The sequence below is a fragment of the Kwoniella dendrophila genome, chromosome 1 (genome assembly GCF_036810415.1).
Source record: "Kwoniella dendrophila CBS 6074 chromosome 1, complete sequence".
Classification (NCBI taxonomy): domain Eukaryota; kingdom Fungi; phylum Basidiomycota; class Tremellomycetes; order Tremellales; family Cryptococcaceae; genus Kwoniella; species Kwoniella dendrophila.
Window position 1 is genome coordinate 1,617,886 of NC_089476.1, and position 21,800 is coordinate 1,639,685.

At 37.4% G+C, this 21,800-nt stretch overlaps 9 protein-coding genes across 9 annotated transcripts; 5 read left to right on the forward strand and 4 right to left on the reverse strand.

Moving 5' to 3' along the window:
• Positions 1-96: 96 nt before the first annotated feature.
• Positions 97-1,419, forward strand: L201_000584 (uncharacterized protein; the record flags this gene model as incomplete). The annotated part of the gene is made up of 4 exons (XM_066216384.1): positions 97-392; positions 513-734; positions 836-1,215; positions 1,304-1,419. The coding sequence occupies 4 exons, from the start codon at positions 97-99 to the stop codon at positions 1,417-1,419; spliced, it is 1,014 nt and encodes a 337-aa protein (XP_066072481.1).
• Positions 1,420-2,008: 589 nt separating this feature from the next.
• On the reverse strand, positions 2,009-3,231 carry L201_000585 (uncharacterized protein; the record flags this gene model as incomplete). Its single annotated transcript, XM_066216385.1, has 2 exons — positions 2,009-2,461; positions 2,575-3,231. 2 exons carry the CDS (start codon positions 3,229-3,231, stop codon positions 2,009-2,011), a joined length of 1,110 nt encoding a protein of 369 aa, XP_066072482.1.
• A 636-nt stretch (positions 3,232-3,867) lies between these two features.
• On the forward strand, positions 3,868-6,515 carry L201_000586 (uncharacterized protein; the record flags this gene model as incomplete). Its single annotated transcript, XM_066216386.1, has 7 exons — positions 3,868-4,322; positions 4,391-4,561; positions 4,654-4,814; positions 4,889-5,094; positions 5,159-5,372; positions 5,454-5,647; positions 5,712-6,515. The coding sequence occupies 7 exons, from the start codon at positions 3,868-3,870 to the stop codon at positions 6,513-6,515; spliced, it is 2,205 nt and encodes a 734-aa protein (XP_066072483.1).
• Positions 6,516-7,464: 949 nt separating this feature from the next.
• L201_000587 (uncharacterized protein) lies at positions 7,465-10,114 on the forward strand (the record flags this gene model as incomplete). Its single annotated transcript, XM_066216387.1, has 11 exons — positions 7,465-7,660; positions 7,742-7,752; positions 7,813-8,045; positions 8,146-8,310; positions 8,393-8,666; positions 8,741-8,858; positions 8,937-9,074; positions 9,343-9,466; positions 9,533-9,663; positions 9,742-9,852; positions 9,933-10,114. The coding sequence occupies 11 exons, from the start codon at positions 7,465-7,467 to the stop codon at positions 10,112-10,114; spliced, it is 1,683 nt and encodes a 560-aa protein (XP_066072484.1).
• A 447-nt stretch (positions 10,115-10,561) lies between these two features.
• Positions 10,562-11,990, forward strand: L201_000588 (Kae1-associated kinase Bud32; the record flags this gene model as incomplete). Its single annotated transcript, XM_066216388.1, has 6 exons — positions 10,562-10,648; positions 10,749-11,289; positions 11,395-11,525; positions 11,629-11,751; positions 11,818-11,887; positions 11,953-11,990. The coding sequence occupies 6 exons, from the start codon at positions 10,562-10,564 to the stop codon at positions 11,988-11,990; spliced, it is 990 nt and encodes a 329-aa protein (XP_066072485.1).
• A 305-nt stretch (positions 11,991-12,295) lies between these two features.
• Positions 12,296-13,248, reverse strand: L201_000589 (uncharacterized protein; the record flags this gene model as incomplete). The annotated part of the gene is made up of 4 exons (XM_066216389.1): positions 12,296-12,550; positions 12,611-12,850; positions 12,927-13,013; positions 13,093-13,248. 4 exons carry the CDS (start codon positions 13,246-13,248, stop codon positions 12,296-12,298), a joined length of 738 nt encoding a protein of 245 aa, XP_066072486.1.
• A 2,972-nt stretch (positions 13,249-16,220) lies between these two features.
• Positions 16,221-17,807, forward strand: L201_000590 (60S ribosomal protein L3; the record flags this gene model as incomplete). Its single annotated transcript, XM_066216390.1, has 6 exons — positions 16,221-16,269; positions 16,343-16,395; positions 16,527-16,620; positions 16,684-16,846; positions 16,912-17,280; positions 17,363-17,807. 6 exons carry the CDS (start codon positions 16,221-16,223, stop codon positions 17,805-17,807), a joined length of 1,173 nt encoding a protein of 390 aa, XP_066072487.1.
• Positions 17,808-18,061: 254 nt separating this feature from the next.
• Positions 18,062-20,231, reverse strand: L201_000591 (uncharacterized protein; the record flags this gene model as incomplete). The annotated part of the gene is made up of 2 exons (XM_066216391.1): positions 18,062-19,937; positions 20,023-20,231. 2 exons carry the CDS (start codon positions 20,229-20,231, stop codon positions 18,062-18,064), a joined length of 2,085 nt encoding a protein of 694 aa, XP_066072488.1.
• Positions 20,232-21,173: 942 nt separating this feature from the next.
• L201_000592 (uncharacterized protein) lies at positions 21,174-21,496 on the reverse strand (the record flags this gene model as incomplete). The annotated part of the gene is made up of 2 exons (XM_066216392.1): positions 21,174-21,394; positions 21,454-21,496. 2 exons carry the CDS (start codon positions 21,494-21,496, stop codon positions 21,174-21,176), a joined length of 264 nt encoding a protein of 87 aa, XP_066072489.1.
• Between the last annotated feature and the right edge of the window lie 304 nt (positions 21,497-21,800).

Below are 21,800 nucleotides of genomic sequence, written 5' to 3' on the forward strand. Positions count from 1 at the left end.
GTCTTGATAACATATTGAACATATAAACACGACCACACAAGAAAATCAATTTATTATCATAAGACGATACGACTATAAACTAACGAAATATTCAAGATGACAACCCTAGTTACAGTACCACATGTTACAGCTTATCACATTCCTTCACCAGGATCAGAACCATTACCATTATCAAGTGGTGAATTGAATTTAACTGTTATACCAGCTAATCCACCTACACATCCTTCATCAACTTTAACTTTAACTGTTGGTGGTTCATCATTCCCTTTATTACCAAATAGTCCAGTTCAAAAAGTACAAGCTAAAGAACAACATCCAAGTTATATTTTCGCTCCTGTACCTGCTGATGGCGGTGAACCTGTTGGTCAAGTTAAACTTCGAGTAAAGGATAGGTAAGTAATGTTGGACTTGTTTAAAACATATGGTACTCATTTGCCTTATCATATATCATATGATCTTGTTGAAATTCTTACTCTCTTCAAATACTATACTAACTTGTATGATCTTCGTAGTGCAAATCAAGGAGAATGGGATGCAACTGAATCGCTTACCAAGAAATTTGAAGAAGCTCTTAAAGCCAACAAAGTATGGAATGAAACTGCCTTATTCGTTGATGACGAATACGAAACCGGGGAAAGAGCCAAACATAATCAAAGATGGGGTGAATTTATTGCTGGTGCAGTCACATCAGCTGGATCAGCATTAGCTGAAAGATTAGGTGCTTATACTGATCGGTGAGTATCTTGATAAATTATACTCATCGTCTATTGTTCCGATTTAGCGGGATGACAATTTAAAGTAGAGGAAGGGCTGACTTTTTTATATCATTTTGTAGACACGTCGCACGTACCAATCCAGAACATCCAGCACCTCCATCAGACTTAACAAAAGAAAGAGCTGAAGCTAGTGTCGATTTATCAAATAGAATAGCTGAATCAACTGAATCAGGTGCAAATTCAGTTGGATCATATATACATGATACAGCTAAATCAATAGGTGAAAAATTACCTGATAGTATAGCTAAAAAATCTGAACCTATTAAAGAAGAAGATAAATCAGATTTTAGAAAATTAGCTGAAGATGGTTGGGAACAAGTTACAATTGCCGCAAAAGGTATTGCAGGTGCTGCTACTACTGTAGGAACAGCTGTTTCACAATCTGCTCATAGAGCTGTAGAACATAATTTCGGTAAAGAAGCTGAATCTGTTGCTCAAGGTAAATCAAATCAATCTTTTCCCTTTATTTCGATCTCCTGCTAACAATAATGCTAATTCAATGATCTGTTTTACTTGATATCTAACAGATGTAGGTCAAACCGGTGCCAATTTAGGTTCAGCAGCTTTCTCAGCAGGTAAAGCTACTAGTGTAATTATGCAAGGTACGAATGCAGCTCAAGGTGCTCAAGCTGCTAAGCAATAAAGTGGAGAAACCAACATGGAATTAAAGAAGTAAGAAGATGTATACAATATATAGAAAATATAAAGGTTGTATATATAATAAAATATAGTATATATGATTATCTAGTGAAAATATGAAATTATGATTGATCAATGAATCTGACGTGATTGCAGCTCTTTGAATATTGCCACCCAGATAAGGGAAATCGACATTTTTTGAAAGAAAGACTAGAACACAACAACTTCATGAATGAACAACATGACATGTTATGGTATACATATATTATGCTTTTCAGCAGAATGAACAAGGAACTATGCTTTAATTTTATGTACAATTATCTTGGATACAATTTGCTTTGTTATAAAGCTATATATAAATACATATATGTAACTCTTGATGTGTCTGTGTGCTGTTACATGGAATGAAGGAGTACATGTTTGTCTATATCAGAGTGAGTAAAGTGATCATTTGTATTGACTCGTGATGCAAGTGATTTATTCGAATAGGACATTGGGTGCCCTTATCAAGGTTATTCTTTGTTTCTTACAAACCAAAAAGGAAGACCTTGATGACCAATTTTGGCGAATCATTCACTATGTGTATAATGTGATCAACCCCATCTAAGTCTTCTAGCAACTTCTAAATCACCTAATAATCTATTGGTCTCTTCGTATCTTCTGGTAATTTCATCTTCCCTTCCACTACTGAAATCTATGCCATGTCCAAGTCCAGAAGTAGATTCTATAAATTCCATATCTTCGTCATCTCCTACTATACCGTGATTAAAAGAAGGTGAGCGTAATTCTATTGAAGGATGATGTGAGTTGAAAGGTGATGAATCAGGATAAGAAGGTTGATTTCTGTATGATGGAAAAGGTGATACTAATGTTTGATCTGTTATATATGTTTGTGTACTTGCGTTAGAGTTTGTCTGATGTAATGGTGTATGTGTAGAAGGTTGATTATGATGTTGGTTATTACGATGATTACTAATGAGCGTATGATTAGGTGAGTTATGCTGAAAATGATTTTGATGATTTTGGGATTGCATACGAGCGACATGCTAATTCAAAATACAATATTAGCATTGGGCTTGAAACCGGGATGATCATTCTCGATCATACTCGACGAATGCAAAAAAGATTGATGGAATTATTTCTGGGCAAGTCAACTCACCAGACTATGCAATAACCAATTCTGTTTTTCATATTCTTCACCCCATTCTCTTTTCATTTCATCTTCATTCATATCCATTCCTTCTTCCTCTTCCTCTGCTTCATTTGTTATATTCCAATCAGGACTATTATACTCTTTATCCAATTTGACTTTAAAAGGTGAACTGGCAGGTAAGATATTTCTTATTGGTGAAGAAGACATTGGATTAGGTTGAGATTGTGATTGTCTTGAATTTGGTGTCAAATAATGATTGGGTGAATGTATGGATGGTAAATGTTGTGAATTGCTTTGATCGTGTTTGTGTTGTTGTTGTTGTAATACAGAAGGATCATTTTGTTTTTCCCATTGTTTCGTTCTACGTCTTTCAATACCTTTCATTGATCTACGTAATGCTGAAGAACTACTTTCAGCATGAGGATGTTCATATTCGTATTGTTCTTCCTGCTGATGATGTTCATCATTATTTGCTATTGGTAGATCAAAATAACCATTTCGCTGATGATTCAGATTGAATGGCGACGGTTGATTAGGACTTGAGAATGATAATTCTTCTCTACGTCTACGTTTTAATAACATATCTAAAGGTGATGCTAAATCAGGTGATAATGGTGGTGAAGGTGATCTAGGTCTTTTATGCCGCTGAGAAGGAGCTAACATTATAGAATGACTTGATTGTCTGCCTCAATGAAACTTCCCTTGGACATACGTAGAATTGACAATACTCATTCAGGAGGGGTTTTCCTCGATTACCAAGCCTTTACACCAGCTTTGATATCCAAGATTTCAAGATATCGGAAATGACCGTGGCTGATGAAAATCGTTAATCGTTATTTAAATTATAATATCTTGCTCATTTCGATGATTTGGAGTGGGAGCAGATTTGAGGGCCTTGGCAGCTGTCGGAAATCTTGAAGAGGTGATTTAAGAACTTATTGTTTGATATGAGTAGGTTTCTCCATATGTGTGGTTAGTAAAGAAGAGGTTGAACAAGTGGTTACAACTTGTCTCATTTCAACAACAAATATATATATATATATATATATAACAGCTTAGATACATCCAAGCCCACGTGATAAGGGAATGACGTGTGTATACACCTTCTTACGTAAAGGAGGTTGCACTCGTTGTGATATTGAGCTTAAATCACAAAAAGTTGAATTTTGTTCGATTTATACATCCTCCACTTTGATAGTTGACAGCTGGATAGATCATCAAGTTGTACTTTTGATCCACTGCATAACTATCACTGTTAGACTTGATCGACGAAGTACCAAGCTGGGAGAATCAAGCACGATGGCTCAACAATCTACCGATTTCTCTGAAGGAGCCGATTTCATTTCTTTTGGATTTTCACCTCCTCCTCCACCACCACCACCTGAAACTTCGATACCTCTGACAAATGAAAATGAAGCAGGACCATCAAGAAGAAATACTTTACATTCAAGTTTACCTTCTAAACCAAAATTGGAAACTGAATCAAGTACAAGAAAAGGTAAAAGGAAAGCATCAGATGTAGAATCCGTAACATCCAAGCAAGAATCAAAAGATAGAGATAAAGATAAGAAAGAATCAAAGAAACAGAAAAAAGGTAAACGTGATAGAGATAGGGATAAAGAGAAAGAAAAAGAAAAAGATAAAGAAAATTCTACTGGACCTAAAAATTTAAAAGAAGAAAGAAAAGCAAATGAAAGACATGCACCTTGGTCTGAATTAGTAAATTGGGAAAAATGTAAAGATCCTTCTGAAATGTATGTTCTCGTTAGCTTCTTTAACTGTAGACCCTCAGGTGTATTAAACTAACAATAATATTATTCAGGCTTAATGAAGAAATTAACGCTTTTTATAAATATGTTTCACCAACTAAAGAAGAGTTTGAAGTTAGATTATTCATGATTGAATTGATAACGAGGAGTTTAAAGAAAATTTGGCCTGATGCTGAAGTAACGCCTTTTGGGAGTTGGCAAACACAATTATATCTACCTCAAGGGTGAGTATCAAACATCTCTACTTTCTTACTTTTTCCTTCTTTTCCTTCACACAAAGTCGGTCCGTGACTAATTCCTATACTGAACTCTATAGGGATATCGATTTCGTTGTAACTACCAAACAATTTTCAGAATCTAACAAGGCTAGATTATTAGCTGAAATGGCTAGAGCGATGAGGCAAGCTAGAATCACAGATGAAGTAGCTATCATCTCTAGAGCAAGAGTACCTATTATCAAATTTATAACTAACGAAGGTATGTCCAGTTCAGCTTCGATATCTGCAACGAATTCTTCAGGAAATTGCGCTGATTTATGAATACTAAAATAGGTAAAATAAATGTTGATATTTCCCTCAATCAAGCAAACGGTGTATCAGCAGGTAAAATCATAAACCAATATTTAGATTCTTTACCTGGTTCAAGACAATTGATTTTAGTTGTAAAATCATTTTTGAGTCAAAGATCAATGAATGAAGTTTATACTGGTGGTTTGGGTAGTTATGCTGTGATTTGTTTAGTAATAAGCTTCTTACAGGTAAGTCAGGTTTTAACCAAGACGATAGCACATTGATCGGAAGCTAAATTTCACCTATATTTAGGTGCATCCTAAATTACGTCGATCAGAGCTTGATCCAGAAGAAAATCTAGGTACATTGTTAATAGAATTCTTTGAGTTGTATGGTAGGAATTTCAATTATCAAGATGTTGGATTGTCAATACGTAAAGGTGGATACTATTATTTGAAATCATCAAGGGGATGGATGAGACCAAATCAAAGTTTTCTGCTTAGTATAGAGGATCCACAGGATAGAGGTATGTTGCATTCGTATACATAGTCAGCTGTGCGGACTTTTCTGTCATAAAAAAAAGCTGACATACATACTGCGCACTCAGATAATGATATATCCAGTGGATCATTCGGTATTCGACAGGTGAAGAACACCTTGGCGGGAGCTTACGATTTGTTGCTCATGAGATTGTTCGAAAGGGCAGACGAATTAAGTGGGAAAAGATCAGGTAGAAGGGAGGAAGATATTGATCCAGATAAAATGAGCATATTGACTGGAATCATGGGTATCACCAAAGAAGTGAGTCAGCTGGCTGGTAACCTTCGATTGGTAGGAACACCAAATGCTGATGAAATATGTGTAGACTCTCAAACAGCGTACTGCGCTTCAACAACTTCATGCAAGTGGAAAACTACAAAAGCAATTATCTATACCTATGGGTGCCAATCCTGAAAAATACGTTACAAATTATCGACCCCCTCCTACGTTATTCACACCTAGATCTAGAGATCGTGTTTCTAAACCATCACGCCATGATGCACCTGCACCTAAGGAAAAAGATAACGGAGTAGGAGCGATTATAGTGGACGACGATGAAGTTTCATCAGACAATGAAGATGATTTGGAATTTGAATATGGAGATTCTTCAGATGCTTTAGGTCCAGATGATACTTTTGCTATGATCAAGAATGGTAATAATAATGATGATGATAGTGATAGTGAAGAAGGTGAAATTTTAGAATTACCTAAATTGAATATGAATCTTAGATCAAAAGCTGCAGCTGTAGAAGCTAGATATGGAGGTTCAAGTGATGTTTCAGAAGATGATATTGAAATTCTAGATTCACCTCCAGAAGAATCAAGATATAATTTATCGAAAAATTCAAAGAATCAGAAAGCCAAAAAGAATAACAATAACAATAAATCAAAGAAAATATCGGAAATTAACAATAAAAATAAAGATGAATTAGATGTTGTTTCAGATACTGATAGTGACAGCTCAATAGAATATATCGAAAAGCCTTTTAATTCGAAGAATAAAAAGAAAGATAACGCCAAAGGTGTAAATGGAAAAGATAGAAGAGCATTTTGGGCTTCAAAAGGTTTAGGAGGTAATGATGAAAAAGATGATTTTGAGAATGATGCGGATTTTATCGGATTAGATTAGATCAGATCAGATTAGATTGAAAGATCATTAGGTATCATGGGTATAATGTGGTCCGCAGTATATCATTTCCCCCTCAACAACCGCTCGTTTTTTTTTATTGTAACATGTTCAAGGGTATCATTCATAGTATCTCATTTACCTTGTATATATCCCTATAATCAACTCAACGATGAAATATCTGTGCATGTACATAAAGCGAAACATCATGTCGCTAAGTATGCTACCACTCTGTACGAGTAAGTCGAGTAGGCATATATTATTTTGTATTTGACGTTTGTACGAAGAAACGTGTCTTTACCTGAATATTATGTTTTCTTACCTTCTTTCCCCCCGGTGCCTTGATTCAATATATATAGATATACCTCCCGTTATCTAATCCTATCCCTCTCTCATAGTAAGGTTAAATAGGCTCCGAGCGAGGTTTACTTTCCTATCATTCTGAAGTTGTTTAATGAGCACCACATGCGAATATCGGTACTTGGTCACTACCTGAAGAAATGGTCGTTCGAGGTTGGTACCTTTTCTCTGCTAACAATGATATCAAATGCATTAGCTTAAAAATGACGACTTATCGCTCATATACTTTCACCTTGTTTTGTGCTAACGAATAGCACGTTCGTTATCCGCGTCAACATACAGCAAATCAATCTTTACAAGACAAAATGTTCCTCCTATAATCGACTTACTGAGTTACTCTCAAGATGTATTATCGGACCACAAACGTGTTCTTTCAGCTGTACTCAGTGATTTAGGATAATCACGATAATGTTCTAATTATACCGGACCGAATTTGATAGGCAGTTATCAATTCGAGAATTCTCGTTGGCTTACACTTCAGAATCCAAAAAAGAATGAGATGTAACATATATTATTATGTATATATACACATAAGCTGTGTGTATAGACCGTAAGTCATTCTTGCATTTTCGAACTTCCAACATCCTCCAAAATGCGATCTTTGATCCTCCTTTCATTGATAGCTCCCGCTCTAGCTTCTATCGAGAACAATAAAGCTTATGATTCACCTTCATATCGTGTACTTCAATTAGCTACTTCTCGAGAATTTGTCAAGAGAAATCATAAAAGATGGGAATATTATGATGGGAAAGTAGAATTTCCTTATAATGTAGCTTCAGGTGATCCAGGTGAGTTAATTAGATTTCAGTTAGGTGAAATATTCTGATTAACATCGACCTTGGTACTAATGGTAATGGTCAAATGACTAGAGTCCGACTCTGTAATACTTTGGACTCATCCTGTACCCACCACAAATGATTCTAGGCCTATATGTTTATAGTATCAAGTTAGTCAAAGTAATACTTCATGGTCAAATCTCGTTACGTCAGATCAAATTTGGACAACAAAAGATGTAGATTATTCCTATAAAGTCGAAGCTAAAAGTTTACAAACTAAGCAAACATATTATTATAGATTTGTTAATTGTGCCAATAAAGATAATATTTCACCTACTGGTAGATTCAAGACTACTCCTGTGGAGAACGATGATGATGTAGATGAAATTTCTTTTGCGTGAGTAATAAACATTAAACACCCCAGTTGCTACATCAGGTACAGCTTAGAAAAACAGAACGATAATTTGATAGATGCTAACTTTTTTTTTTTGAAATAGGGTATTCTCCTGCTCCAACTATCCTTTCGGTTTCTTTAACGCTTATGGTAATGTCGCAGCAAGAGATTCCATTGATTATGCTGTTCACGTTGGTGACTATATTTATGAATATCAAGGTGATGGTTGTGATGATGGTAATGCTTGTTATGGTGATGGAACGGATATGTAAGCTATAATCAAACAAGAAAAGCTGCGGTGTCCAATGCAACTGACGATAATAATTATGTTTAACATACTTATTGTATAGTGATAGAATACCATCACCTAATCATGAAATATTTACTCTGGCAGATTATAGAGAAAGATATAAAACATATAGATCAGATTCAGATTTACAAGCATTACATCAAAGTCATGCTTGGCAATTAGTTTGGGATGATCATGAAGTTGCAGATAATACTTGGAAAGCAGGTTCAGCAGATTCAAATGATACTTTATCTGGTACATATTATAATACATCTTTTACACAAAGAAAAGCAAATGCAGTAAAAGCTTATTTCGAATGGTTACCTATCAGAACAGTAAGTTGCATATTTTCCACTAAAGATCCACAATATCAGAGGATTTTATTGATTCCCTTTTATTCGTTAAATAGGTTGAAACTGATGACGCTTTAAGAATTTGGAGATCATTCAAATTTGGAACTTTAGCAGATCTAATCCTTCTTGATACCAGACAATATAATCGTGATCTTACTGATCTTTACTACAACAGTGAGTTGTATGTTTTCAATAAGCGTCGATAAGATGATATCCTTGACCAACGAAACCTGACACATCCTCATTAAATAGCCGATGATGTTAAAGCTATTCAGAATGATGAAGCTAGATCTTTGATGGGTGGAAGACAAGAAAATTGGTTATACTCACAAATGAAAAATTCATCTAGTAGAGGTGCTCAATGGAAGATTATAGGTCAACAAATCGTTTGTAAGTCATCTATAGCCCTACACTGGGACATCACATCCTCATATCCTAAGACTGATCGATTGTCTTTCGTAAAATCAATAAACATAGTGTCGCAACGCTGAACTGTAACCGGCCAATTCAGGTGGAACCCAGACACACTGGTACTCACATTAACCACTAAGGCAAAAGGTAGCAATTACTAGAAGCTCGACAACTGCTTCTAGAACCGGTTATATAGGCTTGTCGACAAGTTTGGTGCCGACTTCCGGTTCACAACCGTGACACATAGTCGTAAATCTGGCTGGAGACAATGTCGATTCATGGGATGGTTATAAAGCAAATAGACAACGAGTACTTGATATCATCACTGAAAACAATATTGACAATGTTATCGTGATTTCTGGTGATTCACAGTAAGTTGTAGTTTGATCTGTCAATGTCAATTCGAACAGAAGCTGATGACTTGTTATGAACACTAGCGCTAATTGGGTTTCTGACTTGACTTATGATGATAAACAAGGCTACAATACTGTTACAGGTGACGGAACACTAGCTGTAGAATTTGCTGGAACCGCAGTTTCATCTCCATCATCTTTCGGATATAACAGTAGTGAGTTATTTCTATTGCAATATTGAAGTCAACAATATATACTGATTAAATCAACCTCCTTTCAACTTTCGATTTTAGCTGCCAATAAACCATTATCTCCTGAACATTATCTATCAACAGTACAAACACTGGTAAATACTACTGGAAATGAAGAATTACAATGGACTGAAGGAGCTACAAGAGGTTATTGTAAGCTAGCTACTTGCAATCACAATCGCACGAACCTTCGGGTTTTCTTAGCTGATTTATCCTTTACTTTGATCATATAGTCGAATTACATTTAACAAGACAAGAAGCTAAAGCGGTATATTACGGTATTGATGATGTTAGAACTAAGAATAGTGATGAGAAGATCTTAGCTACTTTTACAGTTCAAAATAAAGCCAATAAATTATCTAGACCTGTTGCTGGAGGTAATGTCGCCGGTGGAGCTTTAGCTAAACGAGGGTGATTTTTCGTCAGTATACGGGATTAAAAGGATTAATTCACTGTGCTTTGGAAGGCGATAATGAATAATGCTCAAGAGTTTGATAGATGAATATCCATAATATAATAGTAATAGGAGTATCATGCTTATATAGCAAATGAACATATGTAGTGAATCAGAAAAGAAAAACAATGAATCGTTGGGATAGCTTTGCAGACAAGATAGCACCGTATGACATTATATTAATGTGCGCGGAAGCTAAGGTTAATACAAAGGCGGAGATGACCGCCGTTGATAAGATCAGAAGCGAAAGATTGAGTGTAAGATCAAAATCAAGTCGAATTGTCGTATACATAGCGATCAACGACTAACAAATTGTTAACGCTACTCCATTTCATCAAAAAGTAGAGCGATACAAGAATACTAAAACTTTGATTGGCCGTGTCGAATATCCTTATTGATCTCATCAAAATGACGTTTACTCCATCATCATATAGTCATTCACCTTCGGCATATTATCTGGAAAAAGGAGAGTTGATAAAGCAAGGTGCTGAAGCGGTAAGTGCTAACGCCGGAAAATCGCGTTTTAGCTGGTATATGGATGCATGTATCAAGCTAGTATGGGATGAAAAGGCTGATCACTCGATTCATTGTGTAGAAAGTATACTCTTTACCATCATTGTTCCCTCAACCGACCATCTACAACCCATCATCATCATCATCATCCTCATCCTCATCAGCTTCTTCTTCCAGTAATAATCCACAATCATCATCATCATCTTCGTCTTCTTCTTCATCAGGAGTGATTATCAAATACCGATTCCCAAAAACATACCGACATCCAACCTTGGATCAATCATTAACATCATCACGATTAATATTCGAAGCTAGATCATTATCAAGAGCTTCGAAATCAGGTGTAATTGTACCTAAAGTGATATGGGTAGATGATAAAGGTGGTTGTATAGGATTAGAAAAGATAAATGGATGGAGTGTAAGAGAAGTTTTAGGTGGTGGTGCAGAAGGTGAAATGGAATTTAAAGATGATGAAGAGATTGAATTAGATCAACAAGATCAACACGATAATCAACAAGAAGGTAAAGATATTGGAGAAGAAGCAAGAGATATTCAAGGTGAAGGTGAATATGAACAAGTAAATGAAGGCTGGCAGAAGTTAAAGGAATTAGGTGTGACGCAAGGTAAGTTATCTGTTATGGACAATTAGAAGTTTTTACTATAAAATATTCAAAAAGCGTATATCCTGGGTTTATAAAAAATGCTAATACCCAATCTCATGTCCATAGATCATATTATGCGATCGATAGGTGCGGCTTTGGCCAGATTACATCTAACAACAATCATACATGGTGATTTGACGACATCAAATATGATGATACGGCTGACGCCAGAAAATAAAGAACAACCATATGAAATTGTATGTATCTAGCGTCAATCCCACTTCAGAGCCTCTAATAGCTGATGTAATAGCTGATGTATATGGTATAAGATTGACTGACGCTCTTCCCATCTTTTAAAAGGTCATGATAGACTTTGGTCTTTCCTCCACAGCGCAATTTCCTGAAAATTACGCCGTAGACCTATATGTACTAGAAAGAGCTTTCGCTTCTACCCATCCGAAATCCGAGAAATTATATGCTGGTGTAAGTTATAATCCCCCTCGGTTTATGCACAACAATAATCTAATTGCAGCTTTATGTCCATACTAGGTACTGGAGGCTTATGCTCAAGGATTGGGACCTAAGAAGTGGAGACCGATAGAGATTAAGCTGAAGAGTGGTAAGCTTTTTTCAGTATATCAAAATCCAAAATATGCACACTGAATTTATCCTGTATAACCACAGTGCGGAAGAGGGGTAGAAAGAGAGATATGAGTGGATAGATTATAAGTTAATTTTTAGAAGAAGGTGATATCGCTCTCGTAACTCATTCAGCTTTGATTTACCGCTACAACAGTGAAATTACCAGTCTTCGGTCGCTGCATGCTGATGATGAAGTCTATAATCGTTCTTATATCGTTATGCACGAGTACATGATGAGTATATACATGATGATCTCTTACTTCCAGCTACTTTACAGAAAAGAGAATCGTTTGTTCGTATTCTGCACAGCTTTGTACCTTCCGATGCTAAGCCCTCAACTACGATCACTTCTGGTACACCAAGTGGATGAGCGATTAGCGCGCCCTTAAGCCAGGTGATGTGCCGAAAGTTTGGCTGGTGATTGAGGCGATGTAGCTGGAGAATTGAGTAGATCCTCGACTGCGATGAGCGGTCGAGGTCTAGGAATTGGCAAGAAGCCAAGGGGAGGGGGGATCGGTTGAACCTGCTTAGGCTTGGAGTTGAAAACCCAAGCAGGACGGAGGATGAGGGGTGATGGGCCGGACACGATGGGTGAGCTGGAAGACGAAGAGATGTCGGAATCGCTTTCGCCTTTGTCCTTCTACAGCATATAAGTCACTTCAGCTATAGACATCCCTTGAGAGGAGATTATTCGGCTTACCGTTTGGCCCATGTTGAGAAGTATGAGAGCTGCTTCTCTCGATTCTACCTTTTCTTGCTTGATAGAATCCGCTCTCTTTCTGGATGACCTGTTGCGTCTTGTTGAGGCGACCGCTGGCGTAGGTGGAGGAGAGGAATTTGGCGAAGAGGAAGAAGCTGTTAAAGGGGAGCGAGAACGAGACTTAGAAGATCTGCATTTGCTCCACCATCCAGGTGGACGATGAACGCCGTGTTCTATACGCTACCAAGGAGTGACTTTTGTGATTAGCAGAGTTTGGGGAGAGAAATTCTATACGCTGCGGAATGATGCAACTTACCCATAGTCCACAAGCATTACAGAGCATATTATCATCCGCCGGTAGTCTCTGCTCATCCTTGTTCGTTCGCCACATGCTCGTTTGCGACTGAGTTTTAGAACAAGTTGTCCTTCAGTCAATGGCCTCCCCCAAATGTAGAATAATAGATGATTCAAAATTGACTTACTTTATTACAGCCACAATTTTGACAAACCGTAGCTCTTATATCTCGCTTGAGAGCAGCGGCAGGTCGACCAGTGGAATATGGAGCAGGAGAAGATTTGGATGAACTTCTCTTGCGAGAAGAAGAGCTTGGAGATGGTGTTTTTTTGCCTCGGACCATGATGGGCTGTTGGCTGCATGAATGGTCAAGTAAGATCAGTGATTGTTAAGGATGACTGAACAGTAAATGTGACTTGCCTTTTAGGCGGTGATGGATTGAAAGGCGGATCCTTGTACGAGCTATAAGGAGTTTTCAGTCAGCAAAACCACGCCCATTTTATCTTTTCTTTGACTATATCTGAGACGAGATTGAGAACAAAATTCGTTTGTTTCTATAATGATAATAGCGGAGATTAGATAAAGGCATGATCCGTCCGAGGACAGATGTTATACCGAATGAAAGGTATGATCGTGTAATATATGTAATACGACCGCAGTTATGCCGGTGAGGAGAGTAAGAGAAAGAAGATGATATCGAGAAGAGGTATATGTGGGAAATCTGATAAGGAAAGGACGTGAGAGGGGCGGATGTATAAAGGATGTTTGGTTTGAAGCATGACTAGGAGCGAGAGATTGGAGTTCACCTGCTTAAGCTATAAAGACGGCGATTTAGCTTGAGGAGCGAGCAGGATCCAGTTGAGTTGAGTTGGCGGTGATAGTAAGAAGAAAGCTACGACGAGCTATGGAAGGGGAGGGGGGGGGGAGGTGGCTAGTTGTTGTGGTGGACAAGAGGACCGGTATGGTTTAAGCTAAGAAGAAGGAGAAGAAGATGTATAGCTCTTGAAAGGTTTTGAGATTTTGAGCTTGAAGAAAAGAAGAACAAAAAGTTAGAACTTGAACAGAAATATCGCGGTATTTATACCTTTTGTGAGGTTACTTCATGTTGAGGTGATAAGTAGTAACGATAATTAGGAAGTGACCGGAGCGATGCGATATCAAGTTATGAATGAGATGTGAGTAGAGATGACCTCACCTTTGATTTATACAAACAGTAAAGTAGCGTTTTGACAACATACCGAGGCGGTAGAGCAGAGTAAGAGCAAGACAACGCTGATCAGTGTATTTGTCTGAAACTATCTTTTGGGGTCTTCAAAGTATGTCACGAGTTTGATGAATGAATTTGAAGAAAATAGAAAAGAAGATCATTCTGAATCGCTATCTATTAAAAATCAACAAACTGATCAGCGTTATCTCACGCTTTAGTCTATTTTTTGTTTACTTTTTTACATTTCACGAGTTTACCATCAAAACATTGATAAATAACCTCGAGGCTGCGATAAATTAGGTTCAGCTAGTAGCGAAAGGAGGGTATTTTTGCCATTAAACTCATGATTTTACAATGCCAGGCACATCAGCTATATCAATCTTTGTGTTTGATTTTCAAAAAATATCCTATCAACCATCATAATTTGGATAACGTGCCTTGTAAGATCTCAATACATTGAATTTTATAGATGATTTCCATATGGTTTCTCGTGGATTTTTGATTGACTGATCGGCAAGCGTTTCAGGTTGAGCGTATTTCTGTTGTTTCTCACAAAAGGAAGGGGGACCTCTGAATTCTGTGATTTTTTCGAATATTCAAAAGATGTGATTTTTGGGCGCAAATATTTGTATTACCGCTCGAACCTCCTTTACGGTTTTTACTATCGTAGCGTAGATAATTGGTAGGATTGGTTCCGCCGCTTGGGAATTTGCTATACTACGAGTAAGATCTTTAAGTCGCATGTGAACTATACAGATATTGTGGTGGACTGTTAATAAAATCTAGTTCAGTCTCTATCAGCTTGGAGTATGACTAGAAAATCAAGGCGAAACGCGGTGAGTTGCTCACCAAAGGAGGTCATGGTGAATGCGATGCGATATCGTTGGTGATCATTTCTGCCAAGACCCACGGATCATTACAAACACGTAACTCATCTTTTAAAAAATCCATCAAGAACGGCGATCTATTTTTCAGTAATGATCATTTATTGATATTTCGGAGAACGTTACTTCGGATCTCAGACAGATAAAACGAAATGAGACATCCCTTTGATCTCAGTTTCAGAGTCATGTGGTGTATACAGATCGAAATTTTCACCTTATCGTATGTTACTTTAAGCGAATCTTACTATCGATTGGGGAAAGGATGTCTGAACATCGCAATTTCCATTTAGGCGAAATCAGTTAAAGATGTAAATTAACGAACGGCTTTTTCCGATGATAGATAATTTACTTGATTGTTTGCGATGCGATCTCATGTGCTGTTTGTTAAATGATGACATATTTGTCGATACCATCCTTTGATCCCGCTTCAACGTCGATCTTCTTGACCCCGTCTCCGCCTTTTCCATGCTGTCTTGGTAAAGATGATCGTCTCCTCCTTTTGCACTAGTCGTTGTTGCTGAGCTGGACTTTAGTGCTCCCAGACGTTTCATGCTAATGCCCAGAGTTGCGTTGTGAACACATGACATAGTACCGTATGGCGAGATTATTGGTATCATTAAAGACCAGCATATCGTGCATTAAGGAGTGTTGGGCTGTAATCGAAGGTATCGCTAAAATTATTTCGTATTTGACGCTGATTATGACATTCGATGCGGTGATCCGAGGCAATGAAGAATGCATCTTAAAGCTTGTTGTCGGTAGATAGTGATTGCATCAATGTTGTAACGCTGGATCCGTGCACCAATCTCGTTTGCGTGTTTGTTTTGAGAAGTCCGAAAATCGTCTTTTACTAATTTACAACTTGAGAAAGTGGAGGATGCCGAAGAGAAATCTTCCTTGGAGAGAAAGCCGTTTGCGTCGGTGTTTAGTCTGCTTAAAACCGATACCAGGTATGCCACCTGCGTCGAAGTGTCGCGTGGTATTCTTAGGTCTATCAGATTTTCAGTTCATTTTACCCTGAATTGGACTTGAACCATTCTCAAAGTTTTTGCTACTACCGTATCACCACACCTAGCTGTCCTGCTCTGCTGCTGCTCTGCCTTTGCACACTGCTCCCTCTCACTCTCGTTGTTGCCTGAAAACGATTAACATCTTTAACAATAATTTCAAGACTTCTTCTTCATCCTTCAAGTCTTTTCTTCAAAAAAACAAAAAGGAGCAAAAATGTCTCACAGAAAATACGAAGAGCCTCGTCACGGTTCGCTTGCTTTCTGTGAGTTACAGTCTCTCAGCCCGAGAATGGAAATATAGAGAACAAAATCTGACTGTTACCGTTTAACTTATAGTACCAAGAAAGCGAGCTGCCAGACACAGAGGAAGATGTAAGGCTTTCCCAAAGGTTAGTTTGAATTTTTACATTCGGAGCAGATTGAGGGATATCGGATAGAATAGAATGTGAAGGACGAGCATGGGATAAACAGCTGCAAGAAATCTTAAGAGGAAAAATGTTGACGTACACTATTTCTATAGGATGACCCAAAGAAACCAGTCCACCTTACTGCTACCATGGGTTACAAAGCTGGTATGACCCACATCGTTAGAGACCTTGACAGACCAGGATCTAGTAAGTTAAATTGAATACTTTGATGTGGAGAATTCAACTTATAGTCTCTGTTTTCTATCATAGAAATGCACAAAAGAGAAGTTGTTGAGGCCGTTACCGTCCTTGAAACTCCTCCTGTTGTCGTCGTCGGTGTTGTCGGTTACGTAGAAACTCCTCGAGGTTTAAGATCATTAACCACCGTATGGGCTGAACACTTATCCGATGAAGTTAAGAGAAGATTCTACAAGTGAGTTATTGCTCAACTGTTGATGTTTGTGTGAAATTTAACTGATATCATTCTTTCAATCATAGAAACTGGTACCGATCAAAGAAGAAGGCTTTCACCAGATACACCAAAAAACACACCGAAAACAACGGTCAATCAGTTACTAGAGAATTAGAAAGAATCAAGAAATACTGTACCGTTGTTAGAGTTTTAGTACACACTCAAATCTCAAAAACCGGTCTTTCCCAAAAGAAAGCTCACTTGATGGAAATCCAAGTTAACGGTGGTTCAGTCGCTGATAAAGTTGACTTTGCTAAAAACAACTTCGAAAAAACCATTGGTGTTGACTCAATCTTCGAACAAGATGAACCAATTGATATCATTGGTGTAACAAAAGGTCACGGTTACGAAGGTACAACTGCTAGATGGGGTACTTCCAAATTACCAAGAAAAACGTAAGTCTATATCATTCATCCATTAAAGCTTGTTCATTGTAAAGAATATGTTGACTGATGAATATGGGTCTTCCCCTTTTAGCCACCGAGGTTTACGAAAAGTTGCTTGTATTGGTGCTTGGCATCCATCTAAAGTTATGTTCTCAGTCGCTCGTGCTGGTCAAAGAGGTTACCACTCTAGAACATCAATCAACCACAAGATTTACAGAATTGCTAATGGTTCTTCTGGTTCATCTGGTTCAACTGAATTCGATTTAACCAAAAAAGATATTACACCAATGGGTGGTTTCGTTAGATACGGTATCGTTAAGAACGATTTCGTCATGATTAAAGGTACATGTGCTGGTCCAGTTAAGAGAATCTTAACTCTTAGAAAAGCTCTCAGAACTCACACTTCAAGAGCTCACACTGAAAAAGTACAACTTAAATTCATCGACACCTCATCTAACTTCGGTCACGGTAGATTCCAAGATGCCGCTGAAAAGAACGCTTTCCTCGGTCAACTTAAAATCAAATCTGATGCTTAAATTATTCTTTAGTATTAAGATAAACAATTGGTTTTAGGAAGTTACGTGAAAGATGGTCATCCCATTATGTTTGTAATAACATATCAACGATTCATCATGCATTGCTTTGAACGTTGTGCTTATTCATGTTTCCCGCTTGATTGCAATATGTTTTCCGTTACCCTATGCTGTCCCCGTGATGAATGTCCAGATGGTAAACAATGGTATAGACTGCAGATACATGAGGGATACAACAGCTGTTCTACAATCACCTATCATACCTTATTTCCCCTAGATGACGATGAAGAATTACTTCCTTCCCTATCTTTGCGTACTTTCTTCTTGCCTTCACCATCTATTCCTCTTGATTTCTTCTCTGTTCTTTCTTTCCTATCTCTCTTTTCCTTTCTTTCCTTTGAAGATGATTTTGAGCGTTCGCTTTTCGTCTCCTTATTACTACTACCTTCCTTGAAAGCTGCACTAAAAGGATTTGGTGCTTGGTTTTCTTTTTCAGTGATAGTATTTTTACTAAAATCTCCTTCATCTTTGAGGGAATCAGCGATTTCAACAGGTTTCTTACTCTTTTTTTCAACGTTTAAAGGCGGTACAGGTACAGCGATCGATACTTCTTCGTCATCCATCTCACCATCTTGTGAAGTCATATAATATGTAGGAATCAGATTAGTTTGTCTGACTTCTTTACGTCTATTTACCCTTTCTACGGTAACTTTTTCAATAGGAATTTCTGAATCAATAGATGGGACATCTGAGGACGCATTGATTTCGGTTTGGGGTTGAACTTGTACTTCGTTTGCTTTATCATCCTCCTGAACTGTCACTTGAGCCGATTCATCTTCAGGAGTTGTAGTTGAACTAGCATCCTTGTGTTCGTGAGCCGGGTTCAGTGGAGATGAACGTATAGTTGTCGTCGATTTCGATGTGGGTAAAGAAGGGATTTGATTAATTTGGTTTGCAGTTGAAATAGCAGAACCTTTTCTTGAGAATCCCGGAGTAGAACAGGGTGATTCAAATCTTTTAGCACTTTTATCATCAACGTTTTTTGCCATAATCAAAGGTTCATCTCCAGTTGAGGATGATACAGATACTTCCTTTTCAGGTGAGTTTTCTGATTTAGGACCAAATGTTCCACTTCTTCCGTCATCACTAGGTTGAGATTTATGCCCTGAACCTGAAGAGCTCAATCTTGGTCTATCAGAAAATTCACTAGTCATGGAAGACTTAGATTTGATTTCCTTCGGATTTTCTGTGGTGTCATCGATAGGTGGTAAAGCAGTTGGATCTATCGAACGTTGTTTTGAGACACCTCTAAGTGGCATTTGTGGTTTGTGTTGTAGTCTTAATGAAGAAGTGGGTGGAGGAGGGGGTTGTGGACTCATGGTATATGTAGCTAAATCAGAAGTAGCGGCATTTGAACCACTGAACGGATTAAGTGAATTCAGTTTTGGGTTATTGTTGGTGATACTTAAGTCTCTAGAAGCGATTGGAATGGGTGAACCAGATCTAGTTCCTTGACCATCTTGAGTACCATCGGGTGGAATGGAAAGATTACCTTGATCAGGTGGTTGATAGTGGATGGAACCATTAATGGAGGGATGATATGTTGAAGCTATTTCTCTTGGTCTTTTAACTGAAGGAGCATGTTTTAGAGGTTGATCATTTTGGGTATATAGGTGATCTGTACTACCTTTTCTAGTAAATGAAGATGGTTTGATTTTCAAAGATGGTTTAGGGTACAAGCCGTTACTCTTACTATTAACATTAGTAATGCTGTTGATTGATCCTGACACTGTGATCGATTTATCGTTCTTATCAGTTTTAGTAGTCTCATCTTCCCATTTAACTACTCTATCATTTAAATCTTTGGTATTCCATGAAATTGGATTCTTTTCTAAATCTTTATTAATTGAATCCAATTCAATTTCAATAATCCCTTGATCAGAAAAATCTTTATCATTGTCATTATCGTGATTATTGTTATTTTCAGAATCCTTTTGTGAAACTTTTCTTCTTTTCTTTTTAGTTAACCATATACATAAGAATGAGATTAGGAATATTCCAACGGTAATTCCTATTCCTGCTCCGATTAATATCGGTGTAGATATTTTGTTCTTAGCACAAGATAGATAATCACTAATAGATCCACCATGTTAGCTATAGTGATCATACTCTTCTTCAAGCTGGATGTGGAGGAATAAACAAGATTTGATAAACATACCCTAAGGATCCATCATATTCACAATTTCCCTTACTAGATGTATTATCGCTTGAAGCCGTAGTTGTAGTCGTAGGTTCACCGGATGTAGTAGATTCTGCTTCTGGCTCAGCAGTAGTTGCTGATTGTGCTGAAGCTTGGGAAATTGTGATCAATACAATCAGGCTTTGATATAAAGTAGATCTAAAGACTGTACTAATTGATGAAGACATGTTTATCAGTAGTCTCAATCGCTTTGATCTTGGCGCCGTTGTGTTTAGTTCTTTTCGTAGGCGGTAAAATTGGTTGTCTGTAGTGTCCAAAAGAGTGTGTTTTGATTAGACTATTATATTTTATTGTTATTTTGTTTTTATTAGTGTCCACGATTACCGCTTGATCGTGAATACTTTTTTTTTTACTAAGATTGATTTTTTTTGAGATTTGTATCGAATTATATGGGATGAGGATGAGGAAAAGATATTTTCGACCGAATAAAGTTGACGATACTTTTGGTATTATTGGACAGTAAGCTTAATAAAATAGCGCTCATTGTGGATTCCTCAAACATAACTTGGCAGTTTCATGATTGCAGCAAAGGATTCTTGGTGCGTTAGCAGGATTGTAAGGTGAAAGGATATCTTAACACAACAAGTGAAAAGGATGTTTAAACTGTGACGAATTAGCATCAGTATCGTATTATCGAGAAGCTAAAAATAGCCCCCCAGCCGTCATTGATCTTAACCTTTTCAAAGTATTTCTTCGAGGTGACAAAGAATAGCCTCGTAGAAATGAAAACGGTAATATGGTATCTGCATGGTATGCTGGGTATATTGAAATGATTTTGATCTGCCTTCTTCACTCTAATATTCGTCTATAGGATAAAATAATAATTCGACTAGTTTTTGGTTTTTCTATTGGAACAATCGAAGGTATATCAGTATCAATTCACCGGTAAAGTACAAAAGCGATTGATCAAAAAGTGCTAAACACCATAGTGCTCTATATCGATGCACGAAGGAGGAATGAGGTGATTTCTTGGCTCGCTTATACCGTCTACATGCCTGAAGTCGGCGCCTGTAGCTTCTGTCCGTGTGATGTCCGATAATTTGATCCTTCCCAGCATAGAAGCTGGTCATAATGATGATAACAATCGTGAATATTTTAATAAAACCAACTCACCTATAACTCCAAGCTTTTCTCGTACTTGAAAATTCACCTAATTTATGTCCAACCATTTCTTCAGTTACAGTTATAGGTAAATAATCTTTACCATTATAAATCATGAATTTTAATCCAACAAAATTCGGTAATATTGTACATGATCTTGATTTTGTAAATATAGGTTGATTATTCTTCAAATGAGTTGATAATGATGGGAATGCAGTGAAGAATGGACCTTAGAGTAAAGTTGAAGATTAGTTTGAGAAACTCTGTCTCCCTTTCTCTGAGACTCACCTTTCCATGTTGATCTTCTGAGTACTAATGATGTTGGATGCATGTTGTCTGTCCTCCTTGATCTGCGTTGAGGTTATTTCGTTGTTGTTGGATGAAATACCAAAATAACCATTTTCAACATTATTATCGGAAGTCAAACTCAAGCCATAAGCAAGAAGGATAAAGCTCGATAGATACATATGAGGATAGTGAGGTGGCATTGTTTCTGGTTATGTAATCGTTATCACTCGCACCATACTGCCCATAGACGCGCTTCGAGTTCTTTGACCCTTTCGTGTCTGCTCGAACATTTCATTTTGGTTTTCAGTATTTCAAAATATGTGATAAGATAGCAAATAACAACGATC